Source organism: Tupaia chinensis, unplaced genomic scaffold, assembly GCF_000334495.1.
Source record: "Tupaia chinensis unplaced genomic scaffold, TupChi_1.0 Scaffold000511_1, whole genome shotgun sequence".
Classification (NCBI taxonomy): domain Eukaryota; kingdom Metazoa; phylum Chordata; class Mammalia; order Scandentia; family Tupaiidae; genus Tupaia; species Tupaia belangeri.
In genome coordinates this window covers 2,385,757-2,409,376 of record NW_006160024.1, presented here as the reverse complement: position 1 = coordinate 2,409,376, position 23,620 = coordinate 2,385,757, and the positions used below count along the sequence as shown (strand labels likewise).

General features: G+C 43.6%; 2 protein-coding genes across 2 annotated transcripts in view; both read right to left on the bottom strand.

Annotated features, from left to right (window-relative positions):
• Positions 1-637: 637 nt before the first annotated feature.
• CHCHD5 (coiled-coil-helix-coiled-coil-helix domain containing 5) lies at positions 638-7,732 on the bottom strand. The gene is made up of 4 exons (XM_006156653.3): positions 7,543-7,732; positions 6,354-6,494; positions 6,084-6,249; positions 638-801 (listed from the first exon to the last, which is right to left on the bottom strand). Coding segments are annotated over exons 1-4 (333 nt in total). The 5' UTR covers positions 7,545-7,732; the 3' UTR covers positions 638-777.
• An 8,479-nt stretch (positions 7,733-16,211) lies between these two features.
• The window catches only part of POLR1B (RNA polymerase I subunit B), a 31,301-nt gene continuing 23,892 nt past the window's right edge, over positions 16,212-23,620 (bottom strand). The window contains exons 11-15 of the mRNA XM_006156652.3: positions 22,337-22,507; positions 21,685-21,841; positions 20,160-20,356; positions 19,508-19,761; positions 16,212-17,145 (exon numbers count right to left, since the gene is read on the bottom strand). Coding sequence (XP_006156714.1) covers positions 16,263-17,145; positions 19,508-19,761; positions 20,160-20,356; positions 21,685-21,841; positions 22,337-22,507 — 1,662 coding nt within the window. The 3' untranslated portion in view covers positions 16,212-16,262. The remainder of the gene's footprint in view (positions 17,146-19,507; positions 19,762-20,159; positions 20,357-21,684; positions 21,842-22,336; positions 22,508-23,620) is intronic.

Genomic DNA, 23,620 nt, shown 5'->3' with positions numbered 1-23,620 from the left:
CCTTTCTGATCTCTGCTTTTTAGGACTTGCCCCAACTGGGGAGTCTGTGATCAACTGGCTGTACCCACAGAGCCTCTAATCTTAAGGAAAAACATTAAGAAGCTGCAGTTGGCTCAGCCTCTGTGGTACAAGCTGGCTGCTTACCAGAACACAGAGTTAGAAACCACACACAGACCATAGTTCAAGTCCTCAGTCTAGTGTGCTCATGCCCAGGAGCCTGGTAAGCTGGCAGGCTGGAGGGAAGGAACTGCAATGTGACCAAGCCCTATGAAGGATGCTTCATCTCCATTGCCTAATGCCTATTTTTACCATTCAACTTGTTCTGAATTCAGCAGAGAAAGAGGTGTACTACTTATTGGCCCCCATGCCTCAAGAAAATTCAATAAAGATCTGGCGAAAGCTAGAGTGTAAAGAAGAAAGAGCCCTTCCTCACTGTGCATGTAGCAGGAGACAGGAATTGGCTGTTTGAAAGAGCTAACAAGGGAAGAGGAGCTGTCTTAACCCTGTGAGTAGATGGAGCATCCTGTCCCCTCTCAGACCCTTCCTTAGCACACCAGGTGAAGCTAGGGAGCAATCAGTGTTTCTTCCCAGCCAGCTCTCCTAGGATCCCCTTAGGGGCTGAAGGCAGGAACTAAAGCCCAATACACAGCGTCTTTATTTATTGGGGTCCTGATGTCCAGGGAAGCCAGGCCCATAGAACTCCATGTGGCCATCTGTGGCAGTGGGGACACCAAGTGGCCAGTCCTTCATGTCCAGTTTTTCTATAGTCAAGCATCCTCAGGAAGCAGGAAGAGGCTGTGCCTGTGGAGAAAACACAACATCTACTATCACCTCTATTGTGCCCATCCCCAGAGACACTATGTAGATACAGCAGAGGCTGCCCTTGCAGAGCCTACAGTCTGGAGGGAGATGGTGCCAGGCAATGACACTGGCCAGGTGCCATGTAAATAAGTCAGTCATGGTGAGCTGGCCTGGGAGCAGTGCTTGATAATGCACTTTGTATTGAATGCCTTCTTCTTTCTGTCTCTCTTCTCCACTCCCCTACCAGTGTTTCTATAATCAAATTACAAATATATTATCTCAAATTCTTAGGAAGGCACCATTCCACTGTTGTTACTGAGCATCTATCGGGTGCCTGGTATTGTTAAAGGTAACTGGAGACCCAGCAGGCAAAAATCTCTGACTAGGAAGTTTACAATCAAGTAGGGAGGGACAGACGACAAATGAACAGAAATATGGTGATTGGGCTGGGCCCATGGTCCAATGGTTAAGCACTGTGCAGAAGGAGTTGGATTCCACATGGCTAATCATGGTTCAAATCCTGGCCCTAGAGTAAACATGCCAGGCATATATGCACATGCCTAGGATCCTAATGGGCTGGAAAAATAGAGGAAAATGATTGCAGCATGACCAGGCCCCCAAGAAAGGTGCTTTCTCTTTCTCGCTCGCTCTCTCTCTCTGGCATGCATATGTGCGCTGGTGTTTTTTTTTTGTTTTTTGTTTTTTTTTTAAATATAGGACTAAAAATGTGACAAATTTTATAAAGAAAACTGAATCAGGGTTAAAAACAGAGGTGTATGTGGAGGGAAGTTGGGACTTGCTTGGCAGAACACTTTTTTGAGTGGGGGTGTTGTGGATTAGAAATAAACATAAACACACAAATACATATAAATATAGAAAACCAACAATCAGGTGGGCCCAACTTCTCTGATGGAGATAGTGGCAACCCCGAACCGGTCTCACATTTATTCTTTTAAAGAGCAGAAAATGGGGGAAGAGGAAATGGAATGCAGAGGCAGTTGTCTTTGGATATTAATAGGCTAAAGATGCAAAAACAACTGGCACCATGTAGTTTTTCTGATCTTTTGGTGAATTTTGATAAACACACAAGGCTTCCTTTAAACAGATACAGCTCTGCAGTTTCAGGCAGTTAGTGTATTCGCATGTAAATTTTTTCTATCACCATGGAAATGATAGCTCATGGAACCGCATTTTTGCATGTACCTAGAGGTCACCATGTTTGCTCAGATTGACTGTTCTCCACAGAGGGGGAGGTGCATGTAGCACTTTAAATGTCAGCTACAAAAACATGAAATGTTCCATCAAATCTTTATATCATGTTGTCTGAGTTAAAATTATTTGTGTGTTTGCTGTTGTGTAGAGTAGGAAACACAGCAGGAGTGACTCTCACTGTCTCCAACTAGGGAAGAAAAGGATGCTGTCACCAGAAAGATGACAGTAAGGAGAAAATCGGTATTAGTTACTCTGATGCAATGGAAAACCATGAGAAGGTTTTAAAGGGGAGAGATATGACCTAATTTCCATTTTAAAAGCTCTTTTGGCTGCTTGTGGATGCTTTTGGCTGCCAGAGAAGATAGACTGTGGGGACAGCGTGGCCACAGGGAGATCAAAGAGGCTTGTTACTTGTCCAGGGTGAGTAGAGCAACAGGTCCTAAGATAGAGTGAGGTCGTTACTGTTCAGATCCCCAAAACCCTTTAGGAAACATCCCCAACAGATGGCTGAGAACTAGCACAGACAGCATGTGATTATTACTGAATGTTTCCTGAGGAGAGTTAAGTCCTTCTGGTTGGTTTCTGCAGTTATCCTTTTTATTTTTTTTCCAATTAAAAATATTTTTTTTTCTGGAGCCAGCAAGTGGCATAATGGTTAAGGCACTGGGTACTCCCATGTGGCTGACCATAGTTCAAGTCCTGAACCTGGAGGCTTGCTTTCTCACTTTCTCTCTCTCTCTTTCTCTGTGTCACTCTCTGGTCAAATTAAAATAAATAAATGAATACATAAAATTAAATAATTCTTTCAAAATAAAAAAATAAACTTTTTTTTCTTTGAATTACCAGAGAACATTGTACTCCCCAGAGAACAAATCCCTCAATGGGGTATGGTCATGCTATAATCCCTTCTCCATTTTTCCATCCTGTTAGGATTCTGGGGAATGCCTAAGCACACAAATACACCTGGCATGTTTTTCTATACCTCCAGGGCTGGGATTCAAACTGCAGTTGGACATGTGGGATCTAGCTACTGATATACTGCACTTAACCACCATGTCACAGGCAGGCCCTATCCTTGCTTTTAAAAAAGAGCCAATGAGGGGACTGGCAAGTGGTGTGGTGGTTAAGGTGCTGGACACTCCCACATGGCCGACCATGGTTCGAGTCCTGGACCTGGTGGCTTGCTTTGTCACTTTCCTCTCTCTCTCTCTCTCTCTTTTTCTCTCTGTCTCTGTCTCTCTGGTCAAATTAAAATAAATGAATGAATAAATGAAATTGAATAAAATAATTTTAAAAAAAAAAGAGCCAATGACTGTAGGGCCTGATTAGAAAGGCATCTCTCCAAAAGCTACCCTGAAGCAGGTGATGAGAGGGAAGCAGTTACAAAGATGGCAGAATGTGAGTCATGATGGAAGGGAATTGGGGACATTGAGAGCCCAGGGACAGGGATGAGGACTCAGGGGAGGTTTTCTGAGGGTGTGCCACTCAAGCTACGGTAGGAAACAGCCAGAGGATGAATTAGGAAGGGCAATCCAGGCAGAGGAAAACAATTGGTGGCAGAAGAGCATGCATACAGTTGAGTAACTGTACATTCACTGAGACTGGAACATAGAGGTTAGGTGGCAAGTAGAGAGAGGTGGGGCCAGAAGTCACATGGGCAACATCCTGTATGCCCTATAGGCTGTGCTGAAGTTGAGATGTGGCCTGGAGGAAGTGAGCGCCATGGAAAGGTTTCTAATAGAAGCAAAATATGGTCATATTTATTCTGTGACCATCACAGAGAAAGGACTGAAAAAGTTAAGCTAGACCAGAGGCCAGAAGGCTGCTCCAATGGTATGACAGAGAAGACAGGGTTGTAGGAACTGAGACAGAACCACATGAGAGGTTGTTCAGAGAGGGCTAGTGACAGCTGTGACTTTTGTCTTTAGAGCTCACAGACCACTGGTTGGGAGAGGCAGTAAACGTCTGAAAATGCATTTCTCAAATCTGTTCTCTATCATTGCTCCCAAAGAAAGAGTTTCTTTAGTCTTTCTCTATATTTGTTTCATCCATAAAGTTTTTTGTTGATTTTTTTCCCCACTCACTACAGGGCATGTGCACCTGTCAGAGACAGAGAGGGAAGGAAAGTGAGAAAGCACCTCCTAAGGGGCATAGGCACAACATAATCCCCTCTTCTACATTTTGTTCTCAGGATTATGGGCACATATGTACACATGCCTTATGAGTTTTTCAAGCTGCCAGGTCTGGGACTCTAACCACACAGTTGGCCGTGTGAGATCTAGCCATTGTTTTTCTTTTTTCTTTTTAAGGTTTTTAACATAGGGAATATGTGCTTACCAGAGAGACAGAGAAAAGGAAAGTAAGAAATCATCCCTAGGGGGATGGTCATGCCACAGTCGCTTTTCCTTCATTCTCTCCCTAGGATTTTCAGGTATGCATGCACATGGCACCCAGTGTGAGTTTCAAGAAACCAGTCTGGGACTCAAACTGTGGTCAGTCATGTGGGAGTCTAGCACCTTAATTGTCACCTGCTAGTCCCAAAGGATTCAGCCATCTTAACCTCCATGACATGTGCTGGCCCCAATAGCATTTTAATACCACGGATATACTGTATATCTGTTTATGTCCTATACATGATAAAAAGAATATGATTTAAAAAAAAATTGCTATAGGGCATGTTCACTCACCAGAGACAGAGAGAAGAAGCAAGAAACTCCTAAGGGGAATGGCCACAATGCAATCCCTTCTCCATTCTCCTGGGATTTTGGGTGTACACACACACACACACACACACACACACACACACACATTGTCTAACGTGTTTTTCAAGTTACCAGGTCCAGGACTTGAACTGTAACAGTCAGTCATGTGGGATCCAGTCACCTTAATCTCTATGCCACCTGGCCCCAAAAAGAGTTAAGATTTGTTTTGCTCACCCTACCCTGCCACCTCTACCAGTACTGCTATGGAATAATGAGAAAGGAGAGAATGGGTAAGGTAGGAGGTAGATGAGGTCAGCATGAGAAAAAACGCAAGAAGCCCAGCAAAGACTTGAAGTTTTGTTCTTTTTTTTTTTTTAATATTTTATTCAACTTTATTTATTTACTTATTTTAATTTGACCAGAGAGAGACAGAGTGAGTGAGTAAGCAAGAGAGAGAGAGAGCACAAGAGAGAGAGAGAAAGTGAGAAAGCAAGCCTCCAGGTCCAGGACTCAAACCATGGTTGGCCATGTGGGAGTCCAGTGCCCTTAACCACCATGCCACCCACTGGCCTCTGAAGTTTTATTCTTAATGTGAATGTGAAGCCACTGGAGAGTTTTGTTTTGTTTTGTTTTGTTTTTTTAAGATTGATTTAATTTTATCTATCATTACTATTATTTATTTTTAATTTGCTACAGGGCATGTGTACTCACCAGAGAGAGACAAGGAGAAAGAAAGTGAGAAAGCTGAGACTCAAACCACTGTCGGCCATGTTCAAGTCTAGTGCCTTAACCTTCACGTCACCTGTTGGTCCCAGCCACTGGAATGTTTTAAATAAAAATGTAATGCAACTAGATTTCATAAGTTTTTGTTTCTTTTGTTTATATTTTTGTTTTTGCCATAGAGCACTTACGCTCAGCCTGGATAAAGAGACAGAAAGTGGGAAATCACTCCCCAGAGGTATGACCATGCAGCAATCCATCCTCCTCCATTCTCCACTCCAGATTTTCAAGTTGCTGGGTTCAGGACTCAAACTGCAGTTGGCTACCACAATGCCAAATGCTGGCCCCCCTACATTTCAGTTCTTAAATGCTCACTCTGACCACTGTATGGAGGCAAATGAAGTATTCTGGGAAACCAGGTAGAAAGCTAAGGCAGGTATCTTAGTAGAGATACCTGTAGTGGAGAGGTGAGGAAGGTGGTTGGACTAAAGCAGAGGGCAAAAGGTGTTCATGTTCTGGATTCTGGAGGCACAGTAAAGGCCTGTGTGGTAATGGGGAATGGGACTGACTCCAAAGTCTTTACCCTAAACAACTAGGATAAGGGGGGAAACTTTGGAGGAAATTGATAAACTGGTGAGCTTCCCTTACCTCCACAGTCCTGGGTGACATTGGCAGTTGCACCTGCTCAGCACACTGCAGGAAGCGGCGCACATGATCTGCACAGTTGCCCACAGCAGCTTCATTCTGTCGAAGACATTCCTCAAAGGCCTCAAAAGGCTCAGCACAAGCCTGGCGGATCTGGCGGATGATTGGGCTGTGGCGGCAGGACATTTTAGGTCCTGGGAGACTCCTACTCTGTTGTCCACCATCCCCCACCCCACCCCCACCCAGCACTATTGTCTATTTGCCCATACTCACTGGGAGGATGTGCATCGAGCAATGCTCATCTTAAGGTGGTGACAGTCTCGCTGCCAAGACTCAGGCTTGGCTGCCACACACTGGCCATATTGCTCCAGCTCCCGGCCACAGTAGCGAGCAGTGATCTCCAGGGCTGCCTGCCTGTGAAACAGAGTGCACTAAAGATAATTCCAAGCAGCACACAAGAAAGGAGTTCTGATCTGGGTCTGAGATAGGACTATGGGCCTTAAGCAGATTAGGATTCTGAAGGATAGGGGGATGGGGCCAAGGAGGTGTAGAGGTAAGATCTGAGCCCTGGATATTGCAGAGCATGGTGAAAGCTTCTGAGGAGACAGTGGAAGTCCTAAAACAAGGTCTGGTTATTTAAGGAAGGTCTTGGGAGTCCTGGAAGAAGGGTCTTTGAATTCTTTGTAGACCAAAGAATCATGAAGGGGGGATAAAAAGGCTTAGAAGATTTAGTGTTCCAAGTAAAGAACTTGGGAATACAAAATGGATTTAGAGGTCCTAAGAGTGAGGTTTAGAGATTCAAGATGATGAGGTCTCAGATCCTGGGCCAAGATCTTGGCCAGGGTCTCAAGATGAGACCTGGGTAGAAGGGAACTGCAGATAAGACATGAGACCCTGGGATGTCTTTGCGGTTACTAGGGTGGAACAGTGATCTGAAACTTTTGGATATGTTTGGGATTCTTGGGTAGATGTGGAGAAGTATGCTTTTGGGATTGAGGAGACAAAATCTGGAAATTCAGAGCAAGGTCACGGTGATCTGGGAACAAATCTGTGGGACCTAGGCACAGCACAAGTGTGGTGTCCTGAGCACAATTGGGAGGTTCAAAAAATAGGGTTTGCGATCCATCTTGGATCTCCAGGCACTGGTATATGAGTTTTAAAGATCCTTATGCAACTCCGAAGTCCTAGTATTGCAGTGTGCAGGGCCCGGCCTAGGATTCTAGAGGCGGAGCTCGGGTGATCAGAGATGAACCCGAAAGCCACGAGGAGGAAAGGGGCGAGGCAAAACGCTCAGAGGGCGGGGCCTGGACACGCGAAGAGGCGGAGCTGTGCGGAAAGGCACGGAATCCAGCGCGTTGGATCTCCAGGGAATAAAGATCTACCAAGATCCTGCATTAAGTCCAGGCCACTGGGGAAGAGAAAGTGCTGCAGTAGCTACGCGGTTGACGCCTTCCTTACTCACATTTCGAGAACGGTGCCGGCGCGGGATCAGTCAGGGAAGAGCGACCCGCCTTTTCCGGCGTCAGGCTGTCATGGCGGCGCCCTGTCCAGCCCTCTTTGCCTTTTAGTTTCCGGTCACAGAACGGACTCGCAGGCCAATTCCCTTTAGGCTCGTCCTGTCATGGCGACGCCCTGCCTCTCCTTCCGGCCTGGGCTCGTCAGAGCGGTGACCTTTATAACCTCTTCCGGCCCGTCTGGGCGTGGCTTTAACCGTACTTCCGGCTTGCCGTGGCAGCGCCCAGGAAGCAATCGGAAGTGCAGCTGTACCTGGCCCCAAAGCAATTGCAACGCTGAGGCGCGCGGTGCCTTGTGGGCTGAGCTATAGCTTCACGCACCCGGTGGCCTTGCTGGAGTGAGCGGCTGCCGCTCCTGCAGCCCCTCAGCCCGCTGCTGTGGGCTGCTTGGTTGGACGCCATGGCTATGTGGGCTGCTGTTCTCAGGGACGGGAGCATTGCGCACGCGCTCACCGTCGGTCCTCCGCGCGCCCTCGGGCACCGCGGGGAAGGGCAGTCACCTCTACAGCCAGACAACTCTGGTTTAGGTCTTCCATCTGCTCAGCCTGGGTTGCCTCTTGTTCCTGAGCTCTACGGTCAACGGATGTGGATTTTAATCCTGGCTCCAGGCAACCATGGCAAGTTGTCTTCCCTCTTTGTAATGCTTCCTGGTGTGGCCGTTTCCACTTCCCTTCTTTATCTGTTTTCAAAATGTGAGGCTAGATAGATCATACTTAACGAGGCTGGCCATTCCTTGGTCGGAGAACCGAGCGTTTGTTCTGCCTTCTAGCATGCAGAGGTCTTCCAAAACTCGGACTCCAGTGAGCGGAAAGGGCACTAACCCGACTTCAGATAAGCAAGAGCTATTTGGCTGTGAGCAAGTGCCAAACACTTGTAGTCTCAGCGTGCCCGTCTGTTAAATAGGGATGATGCCAGTAACATCCTTCACAGGACATAGTGCAAGTGAGCATTTCAGCACGGAACCTGGACCCTCAGTTCTGGATAAGCGAGCATTGTTATAGAAAGCTGTAGCCCCGAGCTACACTGATTAGCAGGTTACATCCCATAACTACACACTGGCCACTTGATCTGCCTCTGATACCTCCAGTAGGTCTGCAACTATAGAAAACTTTCATCCTGAGGTCCCTCAGTTCTTTCTTAAAATTTTCCTAGTGTTAGTTTGTTAGGAGAAGAGGGGAAAGGAGGAGGAAGGACGGTAGGAAGAGACAAAGGACTTCTCTTTTGCCTTAAATGTGCTCAGATTTTTTCTTGCAGGAAAATGAAATCTTAACCCATGCCATATTCTCTCCTTGAATCTTGTCCCAAAGTACAAGTTGTGTGCTTCTTCAAGGAAAGAGGCTTAAATGTCTGGGCTTGGTGTAAGTAGCTGCAATAGACTCCAACATGAGATGGATTCTCCCCTGGGGGAAGTGTGACACCTACACACCCAAAGTTCTAGTTGCCAGTTGGCCTGTGGCTCAGAGTATAAATGACTTGTCTGGGGATCGAATGTAAGAGACCTAAGTGATCATGGAGTTGGTACTGAAGCAGATCTGGGTTTGAATCAGAGATCTGATGGAATGCTTCTGCTCTCTGGGTTTCAGTTTCCTCCTGACACCTACTTCAGGATGCTCTTGTGAAAAGAAACTGAGATGATATGCACCATGTATCTGGTGTGGAGCCCTTTGTATTTTCCCTTTCTAGCCTTACCAGAATTTGTTATTGTAAGTATTCGTTAGTTTGCCTGTTTTCTGCCTACTGTCAAAGCTCTGTGAACTCCATGAGCAAAGGGGCTCCTCCCCACATCCCACCGCCCAAACACACAGCATAGTGTCTGGCAGAGTAATAGTGGAATGAATGAAACTATAAGCTCAGAAGATTGCCTTGAAGTGAGATAAAATCTTCCTTCACTCTTAAGACACTTAATACTATCTATGTGTCAGGCAGTGAAATGACAGTAAAGCAGACAAAAAAATTTATCATAGTGTGACTTAACATTCTAGTGGGGAATTCAGACAATAAGTAAATAAAAACACAGCTAGTCCCCAATTTAGGATGATTGACTTAGATTTTTCAAGTTTATGATACGCAAAAGTGATACACATTCAGTAGAAATGTACTTCGAGTACTTTCACATACAACCATTCTGTCTTTCATTTTCAGTACAATATTCAACAAATTAACAAAACATCCAACAGTATTTAAAAATAGGCTTTTGTTTTTCCCAACTGTAGGCTAATGTAGGTATTCTGAGCACATTCAAGGTAGACTTGTCTAAGCTATGTTTGGTAGGTTAGGTGTATTAAATGCATTTTTTTAAAAAGAGGTTTTTGCTACAGGGTGTGAGCTGGAGAGACTGAGACAGAAAGCAAGAAATCACTCCCCAGGGGAGATGGCCACTGTACAACCCCTTCTCCTCTAGTTTCCTCTCAGGGTTTCAGGCACACACAGACATGAGCCCAGCGTGAGTTTAAGCCGCCAGGTCCAGGACTCGAACTGTGGTTGACTATGTGGGAGTTGAGTGATGTAACCATTATGCCATCTGCTGGTCCTTTAAATGCATTTAAAAAATTTTTTGCTATAAAGGTGCATATGCTCGAGAACCAGCAGTTAGCATAATGGCTAGGTCGCTGGACTCCCACGTAGTCGACCACGGTTCGAGTCCCAGACCCAGTGGCTTAAAACTCACGCCGGGCATATGTGTGTGCATGCCTCAGATCCCGAGAGAAGAATGGAGGAGAAGGGATTGCGGCGTGACCATCCCCCCTGGGGGGTGATTTCTCGCTTTCTGTCTCTATGTCTCTCTGTCTGTCTGGCGAACGCACGCGCCCTATAGCGAAAACCTCTCCAAAAAAAAAAGGTACATATGCTCACCAGAGGAGGTGGTGGTGGGGATGAGAAAGCATCCTCAGCTGGTATAGCCACACTGCAGTCTCTTTTTCTTCTATTCTCCTCGGGATTTTTGGCACACAAACACATGCATTTGGAATGTTTTCCAAGCCACTGGGTCTGGAACTCAAACTGCATTGTCATGTGGGATCTAGCCAGCTTAACCACCATGTTACCGCTGGTCCTATTAAATGCATTTTCAACCTAGAATATGTTCAACTAACAATGGGTTTATCAGGACAACCCCACTATAAGTTAAGGACCATTTGTACTAAGTAATAAATGCTAAAGAAAATGATAAATCTGGGAAGGGAATGGGACATGTTGGAAGGATATCCAAAGAATGCCTTACTGAGAAGGTCACATTTGAACAAAGGTCTGAAGGGCGTGAGGGAGTGAGACACAGACAAGTGTCTCAGGGAGAGATACCAGTAAAGACTATTAACTTAGGCAAGAACATGATGCATTCAAAGAACAAGAAGAGGGTTGTTTGGCTGGAGCAGAGGGATTGAGGTGATAAAAGATAGGGAACAACAGGGCAATAACAAGCTGGAGGGTGTAGGGCCTTTTGGACAATTACAAGGAGTTTGGTTTTTACTCTGAGATAACAAGTGGGGCTTTGGATGCTGCAAGATAATGCATAATAATGTTCAAGGGTTCAAAGAAAAGCCAGAGAGACAAAAAGGAAGCCCCTCCTTTAAGCCAATTTCTAGAAGTGAGGTCATAGTATTGGTCTCTGTGAGGTATATCCTGGAAGCAAAAACACTTGAAAACAAATATACAAAAATATAACTTACCCTTTGGAGCCAACAAGGAGCATGACGGTTAAAGTGTTGGATTCTCACATGGCTGACCATGGTTTGGTGACTTGAAAATTATGCCAGGTGGGTGTGCATGTGTGCCCCAAAATCCCAGGAGGATGGAGAAGGAACTGAGTCATGGCCATCTACCTTGGGGAGGGTGTTTTTTCACTTTTCCCCTTTCTCTCTGCTTCTCTCATGCAAGTACACATGCACAGAATGGCAAAACCTAAACAAAACAATCCCACACAACTCAGTCATTTAACTATAGTTAAATGCTGTGCATGATGAGCCGAGTCCCACATGGCTAACCACAATTTGAATCCTAGCCTAGGTGGTTTGAAAAACACTGGGCACATGTGTGTGTGTACTCAAAATCCTGAGGGGATGAAGAAATGGAAAAGAAAGGATTACATGTGACCAAACTTTGTTAGAGGAAGTTCTCAATTTCTCTCTGGTGACTGTGCATGCCCTGTGCCAATTTAAAAAATCATTTGGGCTAAAAAGTACATTTGTAAGAATGCAAGCCCCGGGACCAGCAGATGGTGTAATTAATGGTTACATTGCTAGACACCCCTGTAGTCGACAGCAATTTAAGTCCTGGACCCAGCAGCTTAAAACTCACACTAGGCACAAAAATCCCAAAAGGAGAATGGAGGCTGGGTTGTGGCATGGCCATCCCCTCTTGGGGGATTATGGATGATTTCTTGCTTCTGGTCTCTGTCTCTCTAGTGAGCACACTCACCCTATAGCAAAAAGTTCTAAAAACAAACAAACAAATGCAAGCCCCTTGGGCCAGCTGGTGGTGTGGTTAGGCCAACTAGATCCCACCTGGCCCACCCCATGGTTCATGTCCCAGACCTAGCCACTGAGAAACATGTCAGGCTAAAATGCTGAAAGGAAGGAGATGGAGAAGGAATTATGGCATAGCCACACCCCATGAGAGTGTTTTCTCTTTCTTTGTCTCTCTCCAGTGAGCACACGTGCCCTCTGGCAAATTAAAAACAACAAAATGTAAAAACAATCCTTAATTTGCAAGCCTCATAAAAACAGGTGGCGGGCCACATTGGTCCTCTGGCCTTAAGACTGACAGCTGCTGCTTTGGGCTTTTGTTGTATTCATTTGTTATCTCAATACTCCTTTCATGGAAATAAGTAACACTATTATTCAATCTTTTCACAATAGGTGTTATTTGTTATGCTAGGTAATTTGTACTGATACTCCATTCATAGAGATAAGTAGAATTATCAGTTTGTGAGTGATACACTAAAGCAGTTTTATTGACCCTTTTTTTAAAATTACCACTCCACCTCCACTCCCTTTTTAGGTGATTTTTTCTAATTACTCATCCAATTAAATTATAATATCACAGACATTGGTTACTCTATGTACTACTGTATTTACATATGGGTCATTTACCTGTAAAATGTTTTTCTCCACCCTCCCTCCAGAACCAGTTTGTGTGTGAGAGAAAAGATTTCCCCAATGAGGTGTTGTCACGTTTCAATCCTTCCTCTTTCTCTATCCCATTAGAATCTGGGGCATGGGGACCAGCAGTTAGCGTAATGGCTATGTCACTGGACTCCCATGTAGTCGACCGTGGTTCACGTCCCAGACCCGGTGGCTTAAAACTCATGCCAGATGCATGTGTGTGCGTACCCAAGATCCCAAGAGGAGAGTGAAGGGATTGTGGTGTGGCCATCCACCCTGGGGGTGATTTCTCACTTTCTGTCTCTCTGGTGAGTTCATGCACCCTATAGCGAAAATTTCCAAAAAAATTAAAAATAAATTTTTTTTAAAAAGGTGCAACCACTCTGAAGTTTGGCAGTTTCTTATAAATGCAACTAAGTACACAACTACCATATAACCCAACAATCTCATGCTTAATAATTTGTCCCAAAGAAATGAAAACTTCTGTCTGTGCAAAAACTTGTACATGATTCTCCAGAGCAGCTTTATTTCCTAATGGCCAAAACCAGATACCAAAATGTCCTTCAGAAAAAAGGAATAAACTATTGACATACAACTTGATTGAATCTCAAGGATTAAATGAAGTGGGGGAGGGGATGGTTATGAAGGGATATCATGAGTATTCTGCAATGGAAGTTGTGTATCTTGATTATGTTGGTGTTCATGTCAATCTACACAGGTGGTAAAGTTAAATAGAACTACACACACACCAATGAGCACATGCGAAACCGGTGAAATCTGAATATGCCCTGTGGATTGTTCCAGGATTAGTTACTTGGTTGAAAATCTACAATTTAAACTTAAAAGCTAAAAAGAAGGTTTTTAGAAAAAATTATTTTAATGCTGCTAAAAAATAAAGTGGAATGGGTTGGCCAAGTGGTGTGGAGTTTAAGGCAGTTGGATCCCACGTGGCAGATCAAGTCCCAGACCTGCCGACTTAAAAAACATGCTGGGCATGTGTGTGCGCATGCCCAAAATCCTAATGAGAACAGAGGAAAAGGGATTGCGGCATGATCAATCCCTCCCCCCCGGGGTGGGGGGGCTGCTCCTCCACTTTGTCTCTGGCAAGTACACATGCCCTATAGCAAGTTTAGAAAAAAGAGAGAGACTTGAACAGACTTCAGCTACTAGATCATGAGGTCCGCAAAGGCTGGAATAAGGAGAGATAATGTGTAGTTGCAATTCTATTAATGGTAGGGGGAATGTATCAGCCAATAGATCTTATGTGTTTTTCCTTTTTTTTTTTCACATCAGTTTCATGACACAAAGCCAGGATATATCTTAAATGGGCAGGCTGTTCTCAGTCTAGTACTGTCTGCCATATATTGGGTCACTGGGAAAGTCATGATTCGTTTTTGCATAGAAAAAATACTTCATTACTTTCCCAATGAACTAATCATTAGTGATAGGTCAGTGAAAGCCAGACTCAGGAAAGGTTTTATCCTTATAAAAAGCACCATATATTTATAATGCATACAAAGTTATCTTCAGCCAACAGGATAATAAACCCATATAAAATATTGTACACTAAGAAGAAAAGCAGCACTCTTCAAACTGATATAGAAGCAGCTTATATAAATACAGAAAAAAAAAAACAAATATAGAACAGACTGATTATAAAATATCCACTGGATTTCAGGTTAGTATGAAAAAATAATTTCTTTTAAATTTTAAATTCATTAGGTATTGAAATGACATTTTGGTTACATGTTACATTAAAATAAGATACATTGGGTCAGCCTGTGGCCTGGAGATTAGGGTGGCTGGATCCCACTTGGCCAATCACATGGCTAAGAGTCTCAGACCAGGTGCCGTGAAAAACACACTGAACACATGTGCATGCCCCAAACTCTAAAAGCTGGGAAGAGATAGAGAAGAGATTGCGATGTAGCTATGTCCCATGGAGGTGGGGAGTGCTGTCACACTTTCCCTGTCAAATGCGCTCACTCCCTAGTAAAACATATATGCTAAGATTATTCCTGAGATGAAAACAACCCTAATGTCCATCAACAGGTGACTGGACAAAGAACATGTAGTATACATATACAATGGACTATCTATCAACCATACTCAATAAAGGAAGAAATCCTGCCATATGCAATGCCAATGAACATGGAGGACAATATACTAAAGTGAATAAGCCAGACACGAAAGGACAAATACTGCACAGTCTTATTACTTGAGGTATCTAAAGTAGTCAAACTCATAGAAGCAGAGTAGAATGGTGATTGCCAGGGGCTAGGACTACAGGAGAGGCAAATAGAGTCACTGTCCAGTGGGTATGAAGTTTCGGTTATGTGAGATGAGTAGGTTCTAGAGATCTGCTGTGCAACTAGAGCCAACAGTTCATAATACTGCATTGTACACCCAAAAATTTGTTAAGAGAGTAGATCTGGAGTTAAGTGTTCTTGCCACAAAATAAACAAATGACCAAACTGAAGAGGCACAAGGAAACTCTTGAAAGGGATGCATGTTTATTATCTTGACTGTGGCGATGGCCTCACAGGTCTGTGCATACGCTCAAAGCCAAATTGTACACGTTAAACAAATGCAGTTTTTATATGAAAGTCACCCCTTAATAAAGCAGTCAAAATATTTCTACTGGTTTTGACTTTGATGTGGCTATTAAAAAAAATTACAGAGAGAATAGTTTGCATTATCGTTGACACCCTATTTATCAACATAGCATTTTTAAAATTTATATTAATACTTATTTATTCTTGAGAGAGAAGAGAGGAACCCCAACAAGTTTCTCACACTGCAGTCTAACCCTCCCAGCCAGTCTAGATCATAGGCTGGCAAACACATGATCAAGTGGGTCTCAGGATGTGAACTCAGGATGTTTCCCACATGGGTCCTATTGTGTTACCAGTGTGCCATCACCTGGCTTCAGCATAGCTTTTTTTTTTTGAAGAGTGATTTTCTGCTGTAGGGTATGTGCACTTGTCAGAGACACAGAAAGAGACAGAGAGATGGAAAGCGAGAAATCATTCCCCAGGGCAGATGGCCATGCCATTGCTTCCTCTCCATTCTCCTCTTGGAATTTTGGGCACGCATGCACACACACTCAGTGTGTTTTAAGCTGCTGGCTCCAGGACTCAAACTGCAGTCGACTACATGGGAGTCTAGTGATATAACCATTATGCCACCTACATAATGCCACACTTTTTCTTTCTTTTAAAATTTGCTTACAAGGCACATATGCTTGCTGGAAAGACATAGTGACAGGGATGGTCACGCCACAATCCCTTTTCCATTCTCTTGTTGGATTCTGGGCACACACGCACACGTGCCCAGTGTGCTTCTAAAGCTTCCATGTTGGAACTCAAGCTACACAGTTGGCCATGTGGGATCCAGCCACCCCAACCACCCCACCACTGGCTGGCCCTAGTACAGGAGTTTAAGAGAAGATAAATGTATAATTTTTAAAAAACAAATGTACTGAAAATCAACTTCAGTTGTTATACCAGAGACTCAGAAACTTTCAATTCTTTAATCTGATAGATTAAAACCCGAAGGCCACCATCAAGTTAAATGACATCCAGTTTCACTTTGATGTTCATGGCTGCCAGTTCAGCTACAAAATACCGAAAAACATAAGGCACAGAAACAGTATCGATGGTGTCACTGCGGTTACACAGAGCACAGTTGTACTTTCTGTTGCGCATGGCAGACCAGGAGGGAGGTGGCTTTTCCAACAGTGGGGAGAGTAAACTGCCGCACTTCACGCACACATGGGCCACAGATCGATCAGAACAGTTGAAGAGGCGATCATGAAGGAGAAAAGACGTACCATGAGCTAGTAGAGCATCGCGCTCCATCTCCCCAAAACGGATTCCACCCTGGACGTTTCTGCCCCCAATAGGCTGGTTGGTGACTTTGTCTCTCGCTCCAGTTGTTCTAACTTGAAATTTGTCTGAGACCATGTGGCGTAAGCGCTGATAATAAACCACGCCTATGAAAATGTCCGCTTCCAGTTCTAGCCCACTGATGCCACTATACAACCTCTCAGTGCCATAGAAGTTGTAGCCAGCAGCCTTTAGCATCTCTCCAAAGTATTCCAAGGCTGAGTTCTCTTCTGAAAAGATGAAGGGGGTAGCATCGTGGCAGAGACCGTGCAAAGCTGCAGACTTCCCAGCCATACTCTCAATTAACATACCAATGGTCATGCGGGATGGAAAACCGTGAGGATTGAACAGAATATCTGGGACCATCCCACTCTCAGTAAATGGCATATCCTCAACTGGCCACAATCTGCTCAAGATGCCCTTCTGCCCATGACGACTGGCAAACTTATCCCCGATGGTTGGGTTACGAGGGACTCTCATTGTGATGCAAACACACTTGAATTTTCCACTCCCAGTGTCATTACTGCACACTTTAATATTATCCACAATACAATTTTCTTTACTCCTAGGAAAAAATAACCATATAAAGTCAAATGATTAGTCAAAACTTACAGGCCTAATTAAGTATTATTGATATAATTAGTGCTTCACAAGAGGTATTTGCAAAATTTATTTGTACCTCTATTCTGCAAAACAAATAGAGTAGATATCCCTAAATGTATTTACAAATATAGTTACTGATTATGTCCTCGATGAAATTACATTCATCTGAAAGAATACTAGCAACGAAAGCAACTAAGAAACTATTATAAAGATGCACTGAAAGGAACTGCGCTGGAACCAGCAGATGGCATAATGGCTGTGTTACTGGACTCCCATGTAGTCGACCGCGGTTCGAGTCCTGGACTCAGTGGCTTAAACTCAAGCCGGGTATGTGTGCATGTGTGCCCAAGATCCCAAGAGGAGAATGGAGGAGAAGGAATTTCTTGCTTTCTGTCTCTCTGTCTCTCTCTGTCTTTCTGGCAAGGGCACATGCCCTACAGTAAACTCCCCATTAAAAAAAAGAAAAGAAAAAAGTAACTACGCTGTTGTAAAAGAAAGTTAAAATAAAAATTTATCTATTTATTTATTTAAGGTTTTTTCCACAGACCATGTATACTCACTGGAGAGGAGTGTGACAGAGAGATATATATAGAGGGAAAGTAAGAAATCACCCCCTGGAGAGGATGGCCACACCACAATCCTTCTTCTCCCTTCTCCTCTCGGGATTTTGGGCATGCATACACATGCACCCAGTGTGAGTTTCAAGCTGCCAGGTTCAGGACTCAATCCACAGTTAGCCAGGTGGGAATCTAGTTACCCTAACCACCATACCACCTGCTGTTTACTTTTAGTAAGAGATGTAATGAACTGAACACTTTGTCTAGAAAACATTACTAACAATGTGTAGAAAGATGAGAGGTTTGAATATAGCTTTAAAGATCACAGATCTCTCATAAATTGTAGCAAACAAGAAACATAGAAAACAAAGGCAGTTCAACAGATACAGATCTTTGTCTCATTTAAGCAATGCCACTTCAATTATGACTGAGACAATATCTGCTGCGGTTTAAATGTGTTACCTCCAAATTTATATGTTGAAGTTTAACACCCACTGTGGTGGTATTAAAAGGTGGGGCCTTCACAGAGCCACAGGTGCACACATGCTAGTGCTCTGCAGTCTGATGCCACATGGAGACCTAGGTTGATTCCTAGTTCAACCTCAAAACCAGTTATGGTAGCATGTGCCTATAGTTCCAGCTGCTGGGAGGCTACAGCAGGAAAATCATGACATGGCAAGACAATATGTTTTTTGAAAAAAATAATAAATAAATAAAAAAGATGGGAGTCTTTAGAAAGTCAGTCAGTCATGAAGACAGGGCCCTCATGAACTGACTACTGACTTAAGTGCTGTTTGCCCCTTGTTGCCCAGCCACCTTCCACATAAGGACACCTACATGGCACCATGCATGAGGAACAGGTCCTTGCCAGACACCAACCTGCCAGCACCCTGATCATGGACTTCCCAGCCCCCAGAACTATAAGAAACACTTTACCCTGTGTCAGGTATTTTGTGATAGAGGAACAAACAGACTAAGACAATAACGAAGTACTACTTTTTTCCCAAAAAAATTCTCTAGTTAAAACTTCTAGCAATTCCACTGATAAGAGCCTTTAAAAAAAAAAAAAACAACAACACAAAGGGGACCAGCAGGTGACATGGTGGTTAAGGCACTGGATACTCCCAAATGGATGACCATGTCCTGGACCTGATGGGTTTGCTTTCTCACTTTTCCTCTCTCTCTGGTCAAATTAAAATAAATGAATAAAAAAAAAATTAAAATAAATACTTCTTTAAAAACAACAGCACAGAATGGTTGGGCCAGCAGGTGGTGTGGTAGTTAGGGAACTGGATCCCACTAGCCAGCTGCATACTTTGAGTCCTAGACCCAGCACCTTGAAAAACACAGTGGGCGCCTGTGTATGCATGCCTAAAATCCCGAGAAGAAGGGAGAAGAGACTGTGGTGAAGCCATCCCCCCTGCAGGCTGATTTCTCACATTCCTTTTGTCTCTTTCTTCATTGAACATGCATGCCCTATAGCAAAAATCTAAAATAAAAAAAAAAAAAACCCCACAGGGTCAGGTCATGCTGCAGAGGTAAGGCAACCAAACCCACATGAGAATGGGCCCAAGCTCATGTCCTGGGACTTCTCTGACCATGCCAGGTTTGCACATGTCTGTGAGCAAGCTGGCTAAGCCTAGAGGTGGGTCGTAGCATGAAAACCCTGTAGGACTGTAAGAGACACCTGTCTCTGTCTGTCTCTCATGGTAGAGATAAATAAACTTTAAAATGAAACAAACAAAAAAGGCAGATACCCCAACTTACTTATAGTATGTCACAAAGCTTTCCCCTGTGTTGAGGTTTAGGTAGCTATAATACGGATCTCCGTACTGCAGTTTTGTTCCTATGAATGGCAATCCATCATCATCTAACTTCTGCAAAGTCCGTGGGTCACCAGGTTTGACTCCAAACACCAGACTATCATCTCCTTGTTTAATTTTTTCAGAGAGGTCAATGAACTCTGACTTGTAGACACTTCCATGGGCAAAGCCTCGTTCCCATGAGGCCTTATTCACAATCTGTAAAATCAAATAATCTCTAAAACACTGAGGTCAAATGAAGATATTCAAAGTAAAACTGGTCAGGCCATAATAACGCTTGGTTTATGATAATGCATTAAGATTTTAAAACTCCCCTATTTTCTAAATCACCAGACATATATTAAAATAAACAACTTAAAACCTAATCATGCATATCCAAGACTATTCCTTCAACATTCACTCCTAATATGCACTCAAGTAATCCCTCAAGGCTTGGCCACTTTCAACTCAGGCTAGGAGCTAACCAACAGAACACTCATGTGCCAAGTACTAGATATTTGAGGACACACAAATATTTCTTCAGTGATCCCACAGTAAATAAAATAATTAAAAATACATACATAAAAATTACAACTACATCTCCTGGAAAAACCTACCATGGCATCTTCCATATCATAGCCAGTGTATGAAATCACAGCGACGATGGCATTGGTCCCAATTGGATAGTTGTCCATTTCATAGTAATCATACATGTATGGTCTCACTAAAGGACTCTGTGGAGTCTGAAGACGATAAAGTTTATTATCTGATCGGTCTTGATAAGTGAGAAGTGGAAAGCCCATAGTCTGTTTTCCTACAATGAGAAAAACAATTTAACATTTTCTCTTTTTTTTTCCAACTTGGTTATCATAAAAGTGACACATACACATTGGAAATTCTCTTCATGGGGAATGAACAAATAAATAAGTCATGATACTTAATGTTTATTACAGAATGATACATATCTGTGAAAATGAGTAGACCTGTAAGTATCAACAAGGCCAGACCATGAAAACGACCTGAGAGTGCACACTATTTATGTACATTTGTAATGCAAACCGAACAATTCCAGTTTATAGACACATGTAATGAAAGCATGAAAAGGGGATATGAAGGATACACACAAACTACAGAATATCACTACTTAGAAGAGAAAAGGAGATAGTAATTTTTAAAAAATTCATTTTATTCATGATAAAGAGAGCACGTGCGCATGTACAAGACAGGGAGAGAGTGTACACATGAGGGAATGAGGTGGAGAGAAAGAGAGAAGTACCACTGACAGGGTATCATCACATGGCGACCCCATCCTAAGTCCTCCAGCTTGTCAGGACACTGGGCACACACACGTGTACATAGCCAGCATATATTCAAGCTGCTTCATGGATCCTAACCCATAGTTGGCCTGTGACTTCTAGAACTGCAGGTGTTTACTGCTGAGAGTACTACCACCTAGGCCAGGGGGAGAGTCATTAATATCTAATACAATTACTTTATTATAGAGTAAGATGTCAATATTTGTCAATTCTGAGTAGCAGGGTACATACATGGGTGGTAGGTAAGATCACGTCACAGTACAGAGAATCAATTCAGAATAAAATGACTTGAAAAACCTGAAGTAAACAAGTGTAACTCTTTAAAAATATGGCACACTTGGGCCAGGAGGTGGCATAGTAATTAAGATGCTGGACCCCGCATGGCAGATTCCACAGTTTGAGTCCTGGACACAGCAGCCTGAAAATCACTCTGAGTGTGTGTATGTGCATGCCCAAAATCCTGACAGAAGAATGGAGAAGGGACTATGGCATGGCCATCCTCCTTGGGAGGTGCTTTCTTACTTTCCCTGTCTCTCCTATGAGAGTGCACATACCCTATGGCAAAAAGATCTTAAGATGACCCTGTGGTTTGAGTCCCAAACCCAGCAGCTTGAAAAAGACTTGAGACGCATGTGTCTGTACGGCCAAAAATCCCAGAAGGAGGGAAATGGAGAAGGGATTGTGGTGTGATCATTCTCCGGGGGAGGGTGCTTTCTATCTTTCCCTCTCTGTGCTGAGCACATGCGCCCTCTGGCAACAACAACAACAACAAAAAGTTGTAAGAGTTTTTCTTCCATGTGATAGCACCAGCCTCCACTCCACTTACCCATCTGGCACTGGTACATGTTCCGTGGACTCTGGTTGTGATCAGAGAAAGGGATGAAGTTGGCGATCACACTCAGCAGGCTGTGAGGGAAGAGCTCCTGGTGTGTGGTGACTCCAGCAGCCACCTCGTCCTCAAAGATTGCAATGTTCATGAAGATCTGGAGAGAAGGAAGGAGGAGGGATTCAAGGCCAGAATCGCTGTGACCGCTAAAGTGTCAGCTCCTAGTGTTTTTCCAACTTTAGTACTCAAAGATTTGAAAGGAAGACCACTCTCCTTACATGGTTCATTCTAAATGGCCACCAGCCCAGTTGTGAAAGGGAACTGGAAGTAAGCAGCATGAAGCCCACACTTTTGCAGTTGTAAAGATGCAACACTGAGAGATCTAATGAATGTTCATTCTTGCCAGCTGAAGCTGAGCCAGGGGCAAAGGAGCTCTGAGAGCTGGGCAGGGCTGGAAAGGCTGGTAATATGACCACCAACCCTCTCAGGTCCCAGAGTGACGTAAGACACGGAAACTTCTTAGTGTTGGTTACAGAAGAGGCAGAAGTTAAGTCTGGCTTTCTTGGGAAGTCTAATTGTTATTGCAACAACAATAATAACTCAAAGTTATTATATATGCACACATGCCCGCCTATCGTATTACTCTAGGTACCTGCTCCATGGTTCCAATCAGTTCTTCTTTGCCTAATTCCAAGTTCTGCACGGGTCGGACCAGTCTACATGGAGTGGTAAAAAGAAACAATCCTGGGTACAGACTTGGTTTTCCAGTCATGGGGATAAGGGCCACCTCCATCCAAGGAGGAATTCTTTTTTCTCGTAACACCTATTTTCAATGAAAGGAAAGTTCGATGAGAGTAACTGATGTGTCTTACATGACCACCCCCACCCCCTCCCTGAAGGCAGGCAGGATGTGTACTTGACCGTACCACCAGGCAAAGTGGTAATGACTGAGACAGGGACTAGGCTGACCAAGCAAGTGAATGCAGATGTACTATTCATAATAAATGAAACTGTTCTAAATACAGATTCTAAAACAAATCTGTCTGAAATATAGATTTCCAGCTTCATCTTTAAACATAATAAAACTTACGGGAATTCACAGCTAAACATGTGATCTACAGCGTGTTAGAGATCTAATGCACAGCAGGTGACCACAGACGCTCTGATTTATGCTGGAGCTACATCCAATAAATCCATTCTAAGTTGAAGATGCATTTAATTCATCTAACCTACAGAATGTCACACCTTAGCCTGTTCAGAACACATATGTTAACCTACAGTTGGGTAGCATCATCTAATACTAAGACTACTTTACAGCAAGTACTGACTATCTTTATGCTCCACTACAGAGGAATTGGTTTTCATGATCCTATCTGGACTGGGAGCTGAGGCTTGCTGTCACTGCCCACCATCACAAGAGAGTATTATACTGCCATATACTGCCAGCTATGAAAATTTAAAATTTGAAGTATGGTTTCTACTGAATTCATACAGGTTTGTAAAGTAAAAAAAAAACAAACCTTAAGCCAATCCATCATAAGTCAGGGATCAATCGTCTATATAGTTAACAATATTATTTTATATACTTGAAATTTGCTTAGAGGGTAGGTCTTAATAAGGGTCTCACATGTGCACAAGATAAAGAATTAGATTCTCTCTTTTTTTGATAGAGAGAAAAGCAGCGTTGTAAGGTCCCACCATGCCGTCACTGCCCTTCCCTAGCCCTCCAATTCCTCAGGATCTTGGGCACCTTACTCACAGGCCCCGCATATTTTTAGGTTGACTCAGAAGTCCAAATTCAGGATTGCCATGTGGCTTTCAGTTCTGTGGGCACCTGTGTCACTGCTATGCCACAGCCACTGGGCCCTTTTTTCCAGACAGGGTTTTGTGTCTTTTTTTTTTGGGGGGGGGAGGGGGTTTTTTTTTACCTAGGTGG

What these genes read in the sequence shown, in the direction of transcription:
- CHCHD5 (XM_006156653.3), bottom strand. An exon ending in GCTCGATGCACATCCTCCCA is followed by an intron (nt 6,250 to 6,353) that starts GTGAGTATGGGC and finishes CTGCCGCCACAG; the next exon opens with CCCAATCATCCGCCAGATCC. An exon ending in TGTCACCCAGGACTGTGGAG is followed by an intron (nt 802 to 6,083) that starts GTAAGGGAAGCT and finishes TTTTCTCCACAG; the next exon opens with GCACAGCCTCTTCCTGCTTC.